General features: G+C 48.8%; 1 protein-coding gene across 4 annotated transcripts in view; it reads right to left on the bottom strand.

Moving 5' to 3' along the window:
• Window positions 1-18,721, bottom strand: part of CCDC63 (coiled-coil domain containing 63) — a 52,816-nt gene extending 34,095 nt beyond the window's left edge. Inside the window, exons 1-6 of one of the 4 annotated variants that reach the window (XM_045457313.1) lie at window positions 18,341-18,721; window positions 9,170-9,227; window positions 7,717-7,823; window positions 4,780-4,872; window positions 4,216-4,385; window positions 1,130-1,319 (exon numbers count right to left, since the gene is read on the bottom strand). In XM_045457313.1, coding sequence (XP_045313269.1) covers window positions 1,130-1,319; window positions 4,216-4,385; window positions 4,780-4,788 — 369 coding nt within the window. In that variant the 5' untranslated portion in view covers window positions 4,789-4,872; window positions 7,717-7,823; window positions 9,170-9,227; window positions 18,341-18,721. Of the gene's footprint in view, window positions 1-1,129; window positions 1,320-4,215; window positions 4,386-4,779; window positions 4,873-7,043; window positions 7,216-7,716; window positions 7,824-8,781; window positions 9,088-9,169; window positions 9,228-18,340 lie in introns of those variants that run through there. The other 3 variants (XM_045457315.1, XM_045457316.1, XM_045457312.1) reach the window with 3 other exon arrangements.
• Window positions 18,722-18,969: the final 248 nt, after the last annotated feature.

Raw genomic sequence — 18,969 nt, 5'->3', positions numbered from 1 at the left:
CTTTAAATAGGAGAGAGGACATAGAAAAGGCCTCCCTTTAAAAGTCACATTTGAGCTGAGACCTAAAAGACAGACAGCGGGGATCAGGCGAACGCGTGCAAAGGCCCTGAGGTCAGACTAGTTTTCACATATTTGGAAGGGGGAAGTCCTCTGCAGCTGGGTGAGATGAGTGAAGGAAGGAATGACGTGGGATGAGAACAGAGGGGTAGGCAGGGCCTAGATCACAGGGCCTCTCAAGCCATAGGAAGAGATATGACCATTAACATTGTCCAACAAATGTCTCTAGCTCTTTGCCTTCTGGATACATACACTTCTTCGACCCTTTTGTGGATGGGTAGAGTTGACTATTCGGGGATGGGCATTTGGGGTACATATGGATTTGACTGTTTTGAGCCTATGGGTCATAAGCAGAAGCAATGTACTGCTTCCAGGCTGCAGCTTTCAACTGCCAGTGTGAGACTTTCCAGAACTTTTTTTCTCCGCCACAACACCTGGCAATATTCAAGATGGTGGATACCCCATCGGCCTGGTCCCAGGATGAGAAGATATAAGAGCCCCTAGCCAATCCACGACAGACATAGCAGGAACGAAGAAGAAACCTTTATTGCTCAAAACACTGAGTTGTGGGGGAGGGGTGTTTTGCGGTGTAACCTAACCTCTGACCAACACAGCGCGGGGTTGAGAATTGACTCTAGGGGCGCCTGGGTGGCGCAGTCGGTTAAGCGTCCGACTTCAGCCAGGTCACGATTTCGCGGTCCGTGAGTTCGAGCCCCGCGTCGGGCTCTGGGCTGATGGCTCAGAGCCTGGAGCCTGTTTCCGATTCTGTGTCTCCCTCTCTCTCTGCCCCTCCCCCGTTCATGCTCTGTCTCTCTCTGTCCCAAAAATAAATAAACGTTGGAAAAAAAAAAAATGACTCTAAGGGTAGTGGGGAGGCGCTGGGGAGCACAGCGGAGGAATGGTCTGGTAGCACTGGGAGAGTAGGGGTCCCAAGGTGGTGGAGTGACCACAGTCACCTTTAGAATATGGGGGGGGGGGTCAGATCTGGCCTAAGGCATGGTGGGTATTCCCGCGCCCCCCACCCCCGCCCTCGCTCCTCGCTCTGGTTAACCCCCTACGAGAAAGACCACACCTTCTCATCCAGTTCTGCCAACAGCACCTTCTGTGATTTAATCAGGGCCTCGTAGTCCTCCTTGGTCTGCAGCAGGAAACACAGCTCCATGTAGTTTCTCTCATTCAGTTCCAAGTTCTTCGAGGACTTGATGAGACCCAGAAGCAGAGTGATCTCCTCCTGCTCCCTCTGCAGGGTCTGGATTTCCTTGCTGTTGGGAAAGCAGCACGTGACTGACTCTGAACCCCGCCCCGAGTTTACCTTGCCCGGGTGCCCCAGGCTCCTTAGCGCTGAAGGAGCCTCGGAGAGGTACTTCCCGCCCCTGCAAGTGGCAGGGGCTTGTCAGGGTCCGGGTCCAGGGCTAGCACTCTGACCGCCCACCGCCCGGTTCACCGCACCTTCCATGGCTCCGCCCCTCTCTAGCGGGCCTTTGCTTGCTAGGGAACAATTTGCAGCTGTGCCGGTCAACACCTAAGTTCTAGGACCAGGTCCTCTTTTGCCAGCAGCTCATGGGCATCTGTCTGATCTTGCTGACTTTCTTTCCAGACTTTGCAGCCAATGATCTCTGGTCACCAGAGGCAAGCCCATCAGCAAGGCATTCTCAATTTCGCCTCAACACAGAGATGCTCAGTAACCTCCAACCTCCCCCACTGTCTCTACGCGGGATGCTAATGATTTATTAAATGACTGACGTGAGTCTCCTCTCTCTCTCTCTCTCTCTCTCTCTCTCTCTCTCTCTCTCTCTCTCTCTCTTTCCCCTTCTCCTTCCCCTTCCCCTCTGGAGAAGAGAGGGGTAGGTGTGTGGGCAAACAGGGATTTTGAAAAGAAAAGGCTCGCGCGACTACTCAACAACCCAATGACTGGAAATGGCACAGAGGCTGTTTCTGGCAAAGTCTAGGCACCGACACCTGCTTCACAGTGCGGTCTGCACACCCGCTGCCTGCATAGCCTTTGGAAGCTTGGAGAAATGCAGAAGCTCAGGCCCTAACTCAGGACCTATTGGATCAGAATCTGCTCGGTAACAAGATCCTCAAGTGACTCATGCACATTAAAGTTTTGGAAGCATTGTTCTAGAACAGCAAAATGTTCTAGGGTGGGGAGGGGGGGGTCTGCAAACATTTTTCTTCAAAGGGCCAAAAAGTAAATATTTTAGGATCCGCAGGCCCAGATGGTCTCTATTGCAAGGATTCAACAAAGTAACCATGGGAGACGCATAAACAAATAGGCGTGGCCATGCTCCAATAAAACCTTATTTACAAAAACAGGCAGCCGGCCAGACTTGGCCCAGGGGTCATGGCTCGCTGACCCCTGTTTTAAAGCAACACGTCCAATAGAATTTCTGTAATGATGGAACTGTTCTCTATCTGCACTGTCCCATAGAATCCACCAGCCACGTAGGCTGTGGAGCACTTGCAATATGGCCAGTGCAAAGGAAGAACTTAACTTTAAATGGTATTCCACCAATTATAAATGTAAATAGCCACCTGTGGGAATGCACCCCTAATTCTAGAGCGGCTTGTCTTCTAAACCTGGTAGCTGGGACCTTTCTCCCCATCTTAAGCCCCTCTTGGCAGGGGGGTCTTTGTTAAGGTGGAGAGAAAAACGAACAGAGTCCACCAGAGTTAGGAATTCAGAGGGCTCAGCAAAAGCAAAAGGAAGGTTTGTCTGTCTTATCAGCAGGACTGGGACCCGGAGTGAGGCATCCCTAAATTTAACGAGGCTTTCACTCTTAAGGTGGTATAGGTGTAGGAGAAGCACTGCAAAAAGCACTTCCTTAAATATTGCACCCCGGGCACCTCACTCAGCTCATCTCAGTTCTGGCCCCTATTTATAGGTGTTTCACTTGAAGAATCTAAGATCTCCACTTTTCCACTCCTTCCCCTTTAGGTCCGTCGCAGTGAAAAGTGGGATGAAGGTGGTAGTGTGAAGGGTAAGATTCCAGAAAAACTGTCAGAGACCCACCAGGAAGGAGGCATTTCCTGATGCCCACCAGCGGTAAGCTGTGAATCAGGGCTGCCAAGCACAGATGTGCAGGTTGTGGACTGCACAGCCCAAGAGAGAACCATCTGCTTGAAAACCAATCATTGATTTCTTGACTTAGTACCCTTTCCTGGGAGATGCTTCATCTTGTTCTAACAAAATCCCTATGTGATGACAGTGTTTCCAAGAGATGGCAGTAAAGTGTCTTGAGAAAGGGCGTCTTTTTCTAATTCACAGGAAGATCCCAAACGGACTAGCGGTAGCTCTGTGGGAGTTGAATCCATAGAAAATGGAAAGAGCTCCTTTTCCCCTACCCTCTGAACTTCACACGTCATCTAACAGTAAGATTTTCTTTCTAATAATGGGCAGTTTCTGCCTGTATAAATGTTAAGGATGTAGCTAAGGAATTACATTCCCTTGAAGGGAATCTAAGGATATTTGCTTATTCAACCCCAGGGAACACCTTTCTATTGTCTAAAGAAGCTATCAACATCATAATTTCTAGGACAATCCAATTTCAAATATTTGATCTTGCAGACTCCATAAGGATGCACAAGCAGGAAATATATTTTGGGATAGACACAGCCTGATGATTTGCTCTCCTCGGGGAACTCCCCCACCTCCATTGCTAGAGCCATGGGAGTGACAATAGCCATTTTGTGCCCTATGGTCCTGTCCCTCCCCCGGGCACAGCTGATTGGACCAGAAGTAGACACCTGACCCAAACTAAGCCAATCAGATTCCCTCTTTCCTGGGACTTTGGGATTCAATACAGTCTGTGTGGTCCTTGGTAGCTCAGGAGTTGGGGCAGCCATCTCCCACCGGCCAGTGCTGAGATCCAGATAGGGAAGAACAAAACCCACGTGCAGAAAGAAACAGGAACCAGAAATAGTTTTTCATTTGGGTCCTTCCCTGAGGCATGGCTGTCCTGCCCCCCTTGGAGTCCCTGTGACACCCTAATTCTGAGAATAAATTCTCCCTCCTACTGAAGCTGTCTCACCTAAGTACCCAGATTGGGCTCAGAACCGGCTTCCTGCCCAGAGGCCACATGAAAAAGTAAATCCCATGAAACCAAATCCAAAATTTTCTCCAAGTTCACTCAGTACAAAGCTCTGACCATCACTTACTGCTGGTTCGAGATCTTCTGCTGGGAGCAGAAGTTGAAGGACTTGCGACTTTCCACCATCTTCCTGAATTGCTGCTTCAGCTTCCGAAGCTCAGCCTCAGCCAGCTGTTCTTTGACCTTCTCTGAAGGTTCCTTGAGAACTTCGGAGCGTTTTCTCCTGTGCTTCTTTGACTGGGTGAGATGGGGAGAGGCATTGACCAACGGGTTGGGTGACCAGAGAAGCCTACATTTCAGCCCAAGGGCAGAGGGCAGAGGGTGTCTGGGGGCAGGGCTAGAGGCGGGAGACTGCCCTTGGGTGATGTCAACTGCTTATCTGTTACAGGGAAAACCCACTCTGGGTTGCCAGGGTAGAGAGGAGGCTGGGCCTCATTATTGCATACTGAAGAGGCGGCCTTGCTGTGTGACCTTGGGTGAATCACTTAACGTCTCTGAGCCTCCAGTCTCTCATCTATAAAATGGGTGCATATAGATTTGTGGTTAGGATTAGATGAGCTAATATATGTATAGTGGCGAGCACAGTGCCTGACCCACAGCAAGCGCTCCATACACAGGAGCTAATACCTACCATCGGCATCTTGAAGGAGTTGTGCGCTCCCTATGCTCAGATACCAGGGAGGTCAAAGCCAGCGAGCGCTCCTTTCTCTGTCTCTGCAGTGCCCTGTCCACAGTGGCAAGAGGAAGAGAATGTGTGAGCCTCCCTGCTGGCAATTAAGGACCCGGCGGGCACCTCCTCCCTTCCCCACCCGCTGCGGTCCCTTCCTCCTCCCACCACTTGGCACGTGTGGAGGACACGGCAGATGGCTGCCCGGGTGTGAGAAGAGCCTTCTTCTTCTTCTTTTTTTTTTTTTTTTTTTTTTTAATACGCAGTGTTTGCCTGAAACCTGTTCCTCTCACAATTTATTATTAGGAGCCAGGCAGACGGTTCTGGCGAGCTGGTTACCCTCCTGCTCCCTGTGTTCCCAAAGAAGAGGGGGCAAATGGCATCAGGGCAATGTGTCCTCTGATGGGGTTAAAATGCAATTAGCCCAACTTCAGCTTCAGTTAAGGATAGAACACACACACACACATACACACACACCTGCCTTTTAAAGCAGGAGCCATTGGGGTGGGCCTAGGTGGCTTAGTTAAGCATCTAACTCTAGATTTGACTCTTTTTTTTTTAATGTTTGTTTATTTTTGAGAGAGGCACAGAGGGCGAGTGGGGGAGGGGCAGAGAGAGAGGGAGACACAGAATCTGAAGCAGGCTCCAGGCTCTGAGCTGTCAGCACAGAGCCCAGTGTGGGGCTTGAACCCACAAACCGTGGGATCATGACCTGACTTGAAGTCAGCCACTTACGACTGAGGCACCCAGGCACACCTTGATTTGACGCTTGATTTTGGCTCAGGTCTTGATCTCATGGTTCGTGAGATTTAGCCCCACATCAGGCTCTGTGCTGACAGTACAGAGCCTGCTTAGGATTCTCTCCCTCTCTCTCTGCTCCTCCCCTACTGGTTCTCTCTCTCTCTCTCTCTCTCTCTCTCTCTCTCTCTCTCTCAAAATAAATAAATAAACATTTTTAAAAAATTATTTAAAAAAATTTTAAAAAGCAGCAACCAGTAGTACAAGAGGCATTTTTATCAAGTCATAACTTCAACCTCATCTGGCCCATGTATTCAGAGGAGGGGACGACAATGTTAACCCCACAAGCCCTGGAGGACTGTGAGATCTTCTGCACTCCAACTCCCAGACTTCAAGGGCTGGATTCCTAAAGCAGAAACTTCTGGCTTTGCCACCCATTGAGGGGTCCTCCAGTCCAGTGGTTTAAAGTCCAGTGATAGGTTGTCCCAATCATCAAATCTCAACAAAAATTCCTCCTCATCCACTTATTAACCTTGGGCAAGTCACTTCAGTGCTCTGGGCGTCATTTTCCTCATCTGGAAAACAGGAGAAGTTCTAGAAGGCATCTCACAGGTTGGTAAGCGGTAAGGCACCTAGCAGTGAGCCTGGCACATAATAAGTGCTCAGTAAACGGGCTGGTATGATATGATATGCTATGGATTGTTTCATACGTGAAGGTCCAGTGTAATAACTGTTTACGAGGGCTTGAGGAGTGTGTGGCATTCCTCTGTCTCCTGGTAACAATACCCTGGTTTGCTTGGGGAAGCTGCCCATTCCTTCGCTCCTGGTCAGTTTTTGCTCCCTGGGGCTGACCCCACCCCACCCCATCAGATTGGGCCATATGACTCTGGAAGGGCCAATCAGAGTGCCAGATCCCTGGTCAATCTGCATAATCCCACCCTTCCTGGCCTGAGTGATCATTTCAGGGATGGGACCGACCTTGGCTGGTCCCAGCAGAGTGAATAGTGGGGTTTAAGATTGAACATTCAGGAAGAGAGCAACTTGGTTTCCTGCTGCTTTGGAACCTATGTAAATGAGGTAGGAGGGGCTGGCAGCCTTCTTGCCCCTGCAGGGAGCCTGAGAATAAAGCTAATACGGAGAGGACAAAATGGTGAGAGATTGAAACTTGGAGACGTCATCCAAACCCCAGGAATTAGGCGAGCCTGAAGATACCTCTGGGTCAGGTCCAATTACATGAACTAACATATTCTCCTAAAACAATCTGAGAGGAGTTTTCAATCAGTTGTAACCAAAATGTGTTCTCACGCCTGAAGTGGTCAGATCCATTTAGCACACGGACTAAGCCCCTACCGTGTGCTACACATTTAGGGAATCCAGTGGCAAGTCAGCCTTCAAAAAGCTATGAATTCTGTCCAGGGTAAAACAGTGCAAAAGACTCCACAAAGGAGGTGAGTTTTAATTTGGGTTTTGAAGGATGAATAGGAGCTCACCAAGCAGAGAAGAAAAGTGAGGAAGGAATTCTGGGTAGAGAGAACTGCCTGAGCAAAGGCCGAGAGGCAAGTGGATAAAAGGAGTATTCAGAGAATGCTGTGTCATCCAGTCCAGGGCGCAGCATCCAGTGGGAAGTGACTGGCAAGGAAGTCTGGAAAAGCCAGGATGTTCCTTAAAAGAAGGATGGAATAAGACCAGTGTGTAAGAGAGCTCAAGTTGGGGTAAAGGCTGTAGCAGGATTTACCTGACTGATGACGTTTAGCCAAAGGATACTCACTTTGGGACCTCTTTCTACTCTGGAGTTTTATGTAGCTCTAATTTCATATTATCCAGGAGCTCTTCTATGTTCAAGGGTTCTTTTGGATCTACAAGGATCTGCGATGTACCTTTCTAAAAGCATGACTCAAGTAAACCTGACATTCACTGACAGTGTGATTCCACCTCTCTGAGCCTCAGTCTCCTCATCTGTAGAATGGGGATGCCCACACCCACCTCTTAGCATAAACTAATGTGTATAAAGCTCTTAGTGCAGTGCCTAGCACATAACAGGCATTTGATGAATGTCCCTTGCTTGTGAATCAGGATTGTCAAGTATCAGGTTATCCTGCCCTTGAGGGTATTTGGTTGTGTTGTGTTTTCCCCCAGGAGCTGGAGGTGCCATCAGCTTCCTACCTGTTTGCTGACACACAGAGTCGGTCTCCCCTGGGCTCTTTCCAGCTTTCAAACACCAACACAGACCTCTTACTCTCTGTGCCCACTGGGCTGGGACTATCCGTCCCCTGCGGAGAGATTTACCCCCATTCTCACAGCTGGGCCTTCAGAAGCCCCACCACCAGGCATGCTGACCCCTGACCCACCACCCTCTTATTCAAGGGTCTCAAACTTGAAGCCCTCAGGCAGACTCAACCTTCCTTCGGTCCTGGTTAGCAATCAGTGTTTTAAAATGTGAACGTGGGTAATGTCCTTACTCTCCTGACTGCAGACTCCACTTCTCCCTAGTGCCTAACTCCTCCATCCAATTCCCACAGTCCCTGAAACTGCCTGGAGCTAGCAGGGGTTCGAGTTGGCAGTTCCTGAGAGGAATCTGCAGTTTGCCCCCTTCTGAGGACAGTAGTATGCAAAGGAAAATGCTGAGAAGTCCAGAGGCCCAGGTCAGGGATCACCAGGCACATGCTGTCTGGTTCTCTGGGCCTCATTTCATCCACTACAATATCTATAGTCTGGGGCACATGAGAAGTTCTTAGCAAATAGTGTTTGAATGAATGAAGTCTCCCCCCCGGGCCGAGATCATCTTTACCAACTAATATGTAATTCGCTGGGGTAAGGGAGGCGGGCTCCTCCTTTGCTGCTGAATTTTAACAACCTGCTGTTAAAGGAAAAGCCAGACCGTGACTACATGGGTTATAAAACGCCAGGTCTGAGACAGAAGCTGGGCCCCAGTCTGTGAAAACTGAGTGAAGGCTGCCTAACATGGTAGTAAGTTAAACATATGCTTGCCAAGCAGGGGTGCAGAAACACACAAAAATTTTTTTTTAATTGAGATCTTTATAGGGGGAAATGGAAGTTTGTTGGATTTTCTTGACGTTATTTTACACATTGTAATTTATTTATATTTAATTGACATTTTCCAGATTAGGGCAGGTGGTAGGAAAGGGCGGGGGCAGCCACCACGTCTTTGCTTTTGCCCAGCAGGGGGAGCTGTGGAGCAGCAAGCGTGGCCGGAGCGGTGAAACTTACCAGGGGCCGATGGCCCCAGCTGCGTGTCCCGCCGCTGGAGCCTCTGCGGGGTCCAAAGGCACCGAGAGTGTGTGCGGCCCCGCTGCACCCACCCCCCAGACCCGCGTCTGGGAGTTCTCGGACCCCTAGAACCCGCGCCTTTGTGACCCGCACAGACGGGCGTTCTCCCCCTGGAAGGCGCTGGGAAAGCACAGGGCCCTCGGGAGAGGACCAAAGGGAACGGAGGGAAGGTGGGGGTTGGGGACGTGACACACCTCTCAGCGACCCCTTCCCAGACTAGCCGCACCCCCACCATACTGAGTAACCGGCGCTCACACCGGCCTAAGGCCCTCCGCCCTCGTCGCTGGCATCTCCGGTTCCTGCTCGTCTCCCTTTCCCGCACACTTACAGCAGCCTCGCGGGGTACAGTCTCCACAGGCACTAAGAGGGATCCACTCCCTCCTGCTCTGCAAAACAAGAAAGCCAGGATTTAAGAGGAAGAAAAGAACGTCACCAGTGCGGGGGGGGGGGGTGGGAATTTGCCCATCATTTTTCTTCGGGCGCACCCACATCCACCCTCTATGAGCTTGACACAGGGAACCCCCAGTCTGACCCAGGTCATCTGGGGTGAGCATTTTTCACTGGCCGAATGGAGTTTGGCGGCTTAAACATTTTTCATACAAATGGCCCTGAACACAAGCCGGCCACTTGTCCTGGGGCTCCAGGTTGCTCAAAGCAAATGATTGCAAGCACGGGTTCACCAGGGTAATTTTGATTCCATGTGATTTCCACCTTACCTACTAGGCCCTGGAATTATTGTAGCTCAGCCATACTAAGAGCTCCATTTTTCTTATCCCTAAATCCTGGGGGCAGACTGTGTTTTAGAACTTAACTACATTTTTGGTTTCAGAAAGGCAGTATGGTGCAGGAGGGAGCACGTGGTCCCTATTCACTGGCAGCCATGTTGTAACCATGAGGAAAGTTAGGGTATGGCATATTATGTATGGGGTTTGGGCAACATGTCATGAGCAAACACATTAACGTTTCTGCAAGGAAACGTATGAATACTCATACCAAGTAGAATAAGGATTTTGAGCAGCCTCATGTCAGGCCTTGATTATTCACGTGAAGTGTTTTGGTACAAGTGTTAGCCTCCTCATTTTACAGATGAGGAAACTGAGGCTTGAAGAAACACAGTGACTGTTGCAGTAGGTGGGGAAGCCAGGATTCGAATCCAGGGCTGTCTGTTTCTAGGGCCCCATGTCTTACCATAACCCTGAGCAAAACCACCGCCCCAGACCCTAGCAGCAATTCTGGAAGCTGGTATTCAGCATGTCTCTGATATTTAAAGGGCCGCCGTAGCCCTCTGCTCCATGCATAGCCTAGTGACTCACACATTTCAAGTGTCAACGACTGAAAAATGATTAAGTTCAATTAGGTTCAGGACTTGTTAAAAATAGGCTCTCCCTCAGAAGAATTTACTCTCCCTGCCTTTATGGGCACAGATCTCAGCAGCCCCCATGCAGAGAAGTGCAAGGCTTTTTAAATTAGAACATGCCAGAATTGATTCTGCTAAAGAGATCTTCAGCTCCATCAGCAGGGCTTGGAGCAGACTGAGATGCCAGCTTGCCAAAGCAAGGAGCCAGTGGTGAGAAATGTTGGCGATAACGGAGTCTACAGAATGGAGGAGGAAATTAGAATCAAGCTGCAGAGGGGCTGGGCAAAGGCATTTGGCTACAGACCGGGAAGCTGGTTGTCCAAATGATTCTTTGGCTACAAGGATCAGAAATCCACTTGAAATGGTTCAAAATGATTTTTCTCTTTTTTTCCTTCTCCAGCATCTGTTCTCCCTTCTTCCTTCCTAGCTGATTCTGATTTGTTCAGGTAACCAGCCCTCTCCCATGCAGCCCAGGTGACCAGAAGCTGATTTTCACTGGTATCTCCAGGGTAGATTTTGACTATCCTTAGCCAATCACAACCTTTCTATCCTCCGCACCAATGATTGGATCAGGAACATAAGTGCAAGCCAATCAGTGCATAGCATTCTCCTGGAGACTGCAACTCTTTAGAGAATAGGTACATAACTTACAGTGGCTTAAACAGATAGAAAGGAAGTATTTATAGTCCAAGATTGGAGGGGAAATGCTTTTTCTAGCTCCGTGGATGGGAACAAGGAAGCATGTGGCCCCTGTTGTTGATAGCAGCCCTCTTGTAACCATGAGAGAAGCCAATGAGAGAACAAAGCCAACACATGATGGAGGGAAGAGCCAAGAAAGAGTTGCAGAGCAATATACCTGGAACTTTGATCATACCATGCCTGAAACCCACTCTGCACTTCCGATTATAAGAATTAATAAATTTTCTTATTGCAGCCAAAAGCAGGCTAACTTATATGACTACTAGGGTTATCATGGGTGAACTGGAGGCACAGCCCTGTGAGGAATAAGAACTAAGAACTTGGAAAGTTATTGGGGACCAAGTCAGCTCTTCTCTCCAGCTCTGTCTCTCAAACTACCTGGTCTCTCAACCTAACCTCTTGTTTTTGTTTTTGTTTTTATTTTTATTTTTTAAAGCGAACTCTACCCTCAACGTGACACTTGAACTCACAACCCTGAGATCAAGAGTTCCGTGCTCTACTAACTGAGCCAGCCAGGCAGGCCCCCCTGATCCCTTATTTTTAAAGACTTTTTTTTTTTCTTTCCCTTCCTTCCCAGCTTGCTTCCTTTGAGTTTTCTCACTTTGGAGCCCAGTTAAAAAAAAAAAAAATCAATGTTCTAATCTCAATTTCTTAGGAAAGAGAATCCAATCGGCCCGGTCTAAATTTGATATTCACTGTCGGCCCAATCATATGGTATCAGGCGACCATGATCAGGGGATATAATAGCCCCTTTGTAGGAACTGTGAAAGTAACTCTCAGAAAAGGTGGCACAGGCAGGGAGGGCACAGCATTATAGTGGAGAGAACACTGGACAAATTGTTAAGATACTCAGGTTTTACTCCTGGCTCTGCCACTGATTTGCTGTGTGCCCTTAGAAAAGTCAGTTGACCTCTCTGAGCCTTAAATTCTTGAAACTGCTAGGGCCAAATTGAGAACCTTAAAGCCTAAAAAAAGATTGTGAAATATTTCACTCTGTGTATGGATTCAAAATAAAAATAGTAGCAATCCACAAGAGAAGGGTCAGACAGTCTGATGAGATTCTGACTTTTGCCATAATAGTTCTTTTTTTTTGTTTTAATGTTTATTTATTCTTGAAAGAGAAAGAGCATTCCCGAAGCAGGGAAGGAACAGAGAGAAAGGGGGACAGAGGATCTGAAGTGGGTCCTAAGCTGACAGCAGCAAGCCCAGTAAGGGGCTTGAACTCACCAACCGTGAGATCGTGACCTGAGCCAAAGTCAGCCGCTCATCCAACTGACCTACCCGGGCGCCCCAATAGTTTTTTGTTTAATGAAATAACAAATAATTTTGGAAAAAGTACTGTAGTTTGAGTGTCCCTCGTTCACATTGCTGGTTTCAGATTCCTCCTCGGCAGGATCCAAAACTGATTCCCTCTTGGCTTTCCTTCCTCAAAAGCCCAAATCAGCAATTATAATCTCAATGGCAGACTTCTAACATAAGGAATGATGAGGGTTCCACATCCTTCAGAAAGTAATGTGGCCTCACACATCAAGATCTCTAAAAATGTTTACACCCTTCAACCCAGGAAACCTAAGTTTGGGATTCTTCCTAAAAAAATAAGTCCAAAGGCAAAAAAGAAAGAAAGAAAGAAAGAAAGAAAGAAAGAAAGAAAGAAAGAAAGAAAGAAAGAAAGAAAGAAAGAAAGAAAGAAAAAGAAAGAAAGAAAGAAAGAAAAAGAAAGAAAGAAAAGAAAGAAAAAGAAAGAATCCGTAGACACAAAGATGCCCCTTGTAACAACTCTACAGGGGCAAGTGGAAGTAAGCAAAGAGCAACAAAATAGCCATGTGGAGTGAAAGAAGCCAGACCCCTAGGAGCTCATACTGAAGGGTGTCCTTTATGTAAAATACAAAACTGGGGAGAAGGCCCAGTGCAATGAGAGGTCAGAATACAGGGTATCTGGTGGAAGGGAGCTGGAGCAGACATAGCTGGTGGGGAGTCAGGGGGCTTCCAGAGTGCTGGGAATGTTCTGTGTCTTGCTCTGGTTACGTGGATAAGCTCACTTGTGAAAACTCGTCAGGCGGCGCACTTCTGATGTATATATGTTATATACGCATACTGTACTTCAATAAAAAAGTTTTCTACAAAGATGAACAAGAGGGTTTTTATTTTTTTTAATGTTTATCATTTATTTTTGAGAGAGAGAGACAGATACAGCATGAGCAGGGGAGGGGCAGAGAGAGAGGGAGACGCAGAACCCGAAGCAGGTTCCAGGCTCTGAGCTGTCAGCACCGAGCCCGATGCAGGGCTTGAACCCATGAACTGTGAGGTCACAACCTGAGCTGAAGTCAGACGCTTAAACGACTGAGCCACCCACGCACCCCAAGAGGGTTTTTATTTTATTTTATTTTATTTTATTTTATTTTATTTTTTTAATTGTGGCATATCTATTAATGGGACATTCTAGAATATTGAAAAATAATTAGAAAAATAACCACATGTCTTGGGCATATGCATAACACAACACCCCTGTATCACTTTGCCCACCCTACACCAGTTCGTTCTCTACCCTTCTCTGCCAACCTGGTGTCCACATCACCCCTGGGCTCCCTCGCCTTCTGATTTCCAGCTGGGCGTGTAGCCAATGGGAGGGACCAGCAGGAGATGAGAAGGCAGGGGGAGGGGGAGGGGGGGCATTTCCTTCAAAGTCCTTCTTGGACTGAGCATGGTGTCTCTGGCAGTAAGCCACCGCGTACCTCCAGCTCCAGCTTCTGTCTAGAGGGCTACCTCCCCAGCCTCAGCCCTCCATGCACTTCAGTCCCTCTGATTCCTTCCCGTCTTCCTGTCAACTGCAGAGTTGACAAACTAAAGCTAGGAGTTTCCACCTCAAGACTCCATGTTATGTCAGACTGAATTAAGCATCTTACTTCTTAGCCTTTATTAAAGGTAGTAACGGCTTCCCTCTGCTGCTCATCTCTCTGTGGGTCAACCTCCCTTCTCTGACCCCCTAACCCAGGCCACACTCTGAGAAAAGCCCCTTCTTTAAAGTCTTTTGACCCACTTGAGTCGGATTCAGTTTTCTTCTGGGGCCCTGACAGTCACAGCCCCCGTCCCCCACCTTCCCCTGCGACAAGCAAGTGACCTTCTTGGATTTGGTGCTGCCCTCTGGAGAGGACGGAACCAGCCTGGGAGTGAAGCCAGCATTAATTTCAATTTGGCACCAGGAGCAGTGCCAAACGCTTCCATCTTTTTGAAATAACTGGGCCCTCCCCCCTCCCCACATGTGTTAGCATCCGGCCCCCACAGGCGAGGCTGTGAACAGGCAGAGCACAGCGAGCGAGGGAGAGAGAGAGGGAAAGAGAAGACTGTGGCTGCTCTATGTTAGCCCGGTGCTCCGAGAAGTATGAACATCTGCTGTGCTGATGGGGTTTGGGGGTGATGGTGGGGTTCGGAGTCGATGGCCAAGAAAGAATTCCTGAGGACGTCTTTGGTGCAAAAAGGTGATTTTCTTAAAGCACGGGGACAGGACTCGTGGGCAGGAAGAGCCGCACTGGGGTTGTGAAGGGTGACTGATTATATACCTTCAGGTTGGGAGGGGGTTAGGGACAGCCCAAGTCTCTAAGGAATTTTGGAAGCACGGTTTCCAGGACCTTGAGGGGCTAGCTGTCGTTAGCAAAACGCCATTTAGTGCTGTTTAGCAAAACCCCTGACATGAGACCCTTCTGATGCGTATCAGGGGTCATACGCTTGGGGTATAATTGCCAACACACACTTGGGGGTTAAAGATAAAGGAGGTTTGCAAAGGGATTTTTATGTGTTTAAGGAGACTCACAGGATCCTGGGGGGTCAGGGTAATGTTAAGCCAAGATTTCCTTTTGCCCCTAGCCAAGTGTCATCACGGAGTCAGCTGGGCTCCTAGAGGAAGGTCACTCTGCCTGTTTCAAGGACTCGTCTCGGGGCTGCAGGCAGTCAGGGCATTTAATTTTTCATTTGCCTTTGTTTCTGACATCACGATGGCAAGCACCTAAACCCCCTTCCCTCCTGATGAGGGGTGATATTAGGGCTCCAGGAAACGGAGTCTATAGGTTTCTGGAGATCAGGCTATGGATAAGATTGCCTTTTTCTTGCAGTTTACGAAGTTGTCCGTACACTGAAGGAGACTCCTGTCATTTAACCATTTGTTTTCTTTCCTTTCCTCTGTTCTTAGGCAGCCAGGAGAGCCTGAGGAATATCACATATGTCCCACCCTTGAGTAGGGTGGGGGGGGGGAGGGAGCCCTAGCTTGTACTTTGCCCTCAGCTTGCCTTATGCTCCCTCACCAGTGCCACTCAGCTGCTCTAAGGAAAGATTGCCTCTGTCTGGCCTCTTCAGGCGACGTTGAAGCTTCAGTGTGGCAGATGCTACCATTTGTCTTACCAAATCCACTCTCTCCTTCCTTCCTTTCCTTTTCTTCCTTTTATTGAGGATGGCAGGTGCCCCACTTTTAAAACTCCCCTTGAACTGGAGCTGGCCTTGTGCCTTGCTTTGACCAATGGAATCCAGCAGAAGGGAAGCCAGCCACTGGGAGAGACGTCTGAGTACTGAGACCACCAGGCTGTGAGGAAGCGCAAGCTGGCCACCGGATGAGACCACCCAGAGGAGCACCAAAGCCGAAGTCACATGAACGAAGCCTTCTTGAACCTTCCAGCTTAGCCCAGCTGCCAGCTGAATGCAGTTCAGCGAATGGCCCCAGCCAACACCGTGTGGGACAGAAACACCCCCCAGCTGTACTCTTGTCAACCCGCAGAGTATAAGAAATAATTGCATTGTTTTACAAGACTAAATTCTGGCATGGTTACATAGCAACAGTAACCGAAACCTCTTTCCTGCTTGGGACCATAGGGAGAGACATCACCAACATGCTGGGCAGGAAAAAAAAAAAAAAAAGGCAAAGGAGAGAAACGGGCTGGTCCCAGAGGAGACTACTGACTGAGTTGACAAGCTAAAGCTGGAAGTTTCCACCTCGAGACCTCTTGTAGTGTCAGATTGAATTAAGCATCTTCTTTCTTAAGCCTCTATTAATCAGTTCTTCTGGTACAAGCTGCCAAAGTCACTCCAACTGATACCGCAGATTGGTTACAGATACCGAGGGCTGATGCTTGTAAGGCGCTGCGGTGAGCATATCTATTCCGATGCTCCAAAGACCTGGGGCCTTGCTGATACTGTCCAGGACTGCCTCTGGCAAGGTCAGCTCCTTCCCAGAGAGCCAACAACCCAGCTGGGAGCGTGCCTTCCACATGCAAACCAACCAGTTCTGGCTGCCTACTTCGTCAAGTTCTGAGCTCCCAGCTACTCTCCCCCTGCCCTAATCACCCCAGTGCCAGGTACTATCAAAAGGGGACACAATCTGCACCTGGGAGCCTGCCGTACTATTCAAAGGAGTCCATCTTAAACCTTCTCCGCTAGCCCGTTCCTTCCTGCAAAAATCACAATAAAGTCTCTTGCCCACGTTTTCCCCTCACTCCCTCTACCTCCTGCCTGGCCCTGGTGCTTCTCCACGTGGCCCCTCTGTGAAATAATAGACAGTATACATACAGCGGACCCTTGAACAACATGAGTTTGAACTGCGCGGGTGGGTGCACCCGTGGGTGGGTGGATTTTTTTTTTTTTGATAACAGTTCAGTGCCATAAGTGTATTTTCCATTCCTTATGATTTGCTTAACATTTTCTTTTCTCTAGCTTACTTTATTATAAGAATACAGTATATAACATATATAACGTACAAAAGTGTATTAATCAACTATTGATATTATCAGTAAGGCTTCTGGTCAACAATTGGCTATTAGCAGTTAAGTTTTGGGGAAGTCAGAAGTTACATGGGGATTTTTGACTGGGGGCAGGGGAGTCAGTGCCCCTGACCCCAATGTTGTCCAGTGGTCAACTGTATTGGCCCCAGCCCCCAGTTTCTGGCACGGAACTCCTAACACTCTTGGAATTTCCTCACTGATAAGAGCACTAGAAGCATATTTTGTTCTACCATTTAGTCATTGACCCCGGTTCCTGACACAGTTCCTAAATCCTTCTGAATTTATATATTTACATTTATACAGTGTTTTCTACTACATGCCAGGCCCTGTTCTAGGCATTTGCAAACATTCATTCACTCACAACGTTTCTGTGAGGTGGGTACTATTATCGTCCAATTTTACCGATGAGGAAACTGGACACAGGGGAGGGGAAGTGACTTGCCGAAGGTCACGCGACGAGGAAGAAAGCAGAGCCAGAATCCACATGTACCCTGTCTGGCTCTGTTCCGTGACGATCAGCTAGCGCTGGTCATTACTGACCCCTTGAGAAAGGCATCGACTCCCATCAAAGCTCACGCCAAGCCCTCCCCAATTTTCCACTTCCATGCCTCCCAGACCCCTTTGAGCTCTGTGCCCCCGGGCTCCTGGGGTGTCTCAACCGCAATGGCAGCTTTTCTCTAAATTTTTTTTTTCAACCTTTATTTATTTTTGGGACAGAGAGAGACAGAGCATGAACGGGGGAGGGGCAGAGAGAGAGGGAGACACAGAATCGGAAACAGGCTCCAGGCTCTGAGCCGTCAGCCCAGAGCCCGACGCGGGGCTCGAACTCCCGGACCGCGAGATCGTGACCTGGCTGAAGTCGGATGCTTAACCGACTGCGCCACCCAGGCGCCCCAATGGCAGCTTTTCTAAATGATCCCGGTAAACAAACCTCAGGCCACTACGTCCAGCTTTCATTTTGTGGGTCCCAGGCTTTCTCGAAAATTGTCCTCTCCTCCGAGAGATTTAGATTAATCCCCTTATTCGGTGGCTCAGGATCAGAGAGATAGTTAGGTCACCTGCTTCAGCCTAGCCAGACTGGATTATCTGCCGTGACCCCAAAATTCACTCAGGCACACCTGCTCCTGAGACGTTGTCTGATTAATAACAGCAGGGAGTTTGGGGAAGTTGTGTTTTTCACCTTCTGGGAATGTCTATGGCTTGAACGCAGAGGCCACCTGATGTAGGGCAGTAAACATACTTCTCCTCACCCCTCATCCCCAACCCCTCAGCTACCACCCTGAATTGGCATCATTTGAAAACTCCACCATTTTCCACATCATTTAAAGACCCAGAAAGTAAAAGCTGATTGAGTCAATGGTCATCAAATTAAAAAACTTGAGAGTGATCAGAATGTTCTCAAATCATCCATGTAATGACCACCTTTGAGTTTTCCTGACTTCCTCTGGTAAGGACGTCTCCATTTCCCTTTTCCCACTCTAAATCCATGAGGTTGGGGGTGGGGGCGCCGCATGCTGTCTGGATGCAGGTGGCCTGGTTCATGGGGGCTGTGTTCTTCCCCAGCCCAGCTCCTGTTCCCTGTGGGACCCTAACTGGAGCTGGTGTGCCAGCCACCCCCTCTAGTCCCCAAATTTGTTTTTTCAGCCTGCTTTATCTCTTTGCCTCCCGTCCAAGGACTCACCTGCTTCCCTCATCTTGAAAATGCTGCTGCCACACTCTTCCTTTTAGGTTGTCCTCAGACACTCAGCTGCAGGACGGGGTCCCATTTTGCAGCAAGCCTCTTGTTCACCTCTCTGAGTTACTTTTCACTGCACACCAGACACTCACGAATTTTGCAGTCATGAGCTTATTTGCTATGTATCTCTGTGAAGAAATCCACGTGAGAAAATCCTGTGACGGTTCACACGATCTCCCAAAGTTCAAACAGTCACGGGCACCGAACCGTTTTCCAGATTTGACAAATCACTGATGGGCAGGAGGGCATGGTAGTTCAGGCTTGGGCTGTGGAGTCAGACAGACCTGAGCTCAAATCCCACCTCTGCCACGTGCTAGTGACTTAACCTCTCTGGGCCTCTGTTTCCTCATCCAGGCTGCTGTGTCACACAACTCCAGGAGGCATCATTCACGTTGGTGCACCAGGGGGCACCATTTGCACAGACGACAGAGCGCGAGTCCCCTCCTGAGTGTTGTGGGGAGTGGCGCTGACACTACCTCCCTGGATCATTGCGGTCAGGGTCCACCAGAGCGAGAACCAGCAGGCAGCAATCATCCCAATAACCTAGCCCCCATTTTACAGAACAAGAAACTGAG

Source organism: Leopardus geoffroyi, chromosome D3 (assembly GCF_018350155.1).
Source record: "Leopardus geoffroyi isolate Oge1 chromosome D3, O.geoffroyi_Oge1_pat1.0, whole genome shotgun sequence".
Classification (NCBI taxonomy): domain Eukaryota; kingdom Metazoa; phylum Chordata; class Mammalia; order Carnivora; family Felidae; genus Leopardus; species Leopardus geoffroyi.
This window is presented reverse-complemented; position numbering and strand designations above follow the sequence as displayed.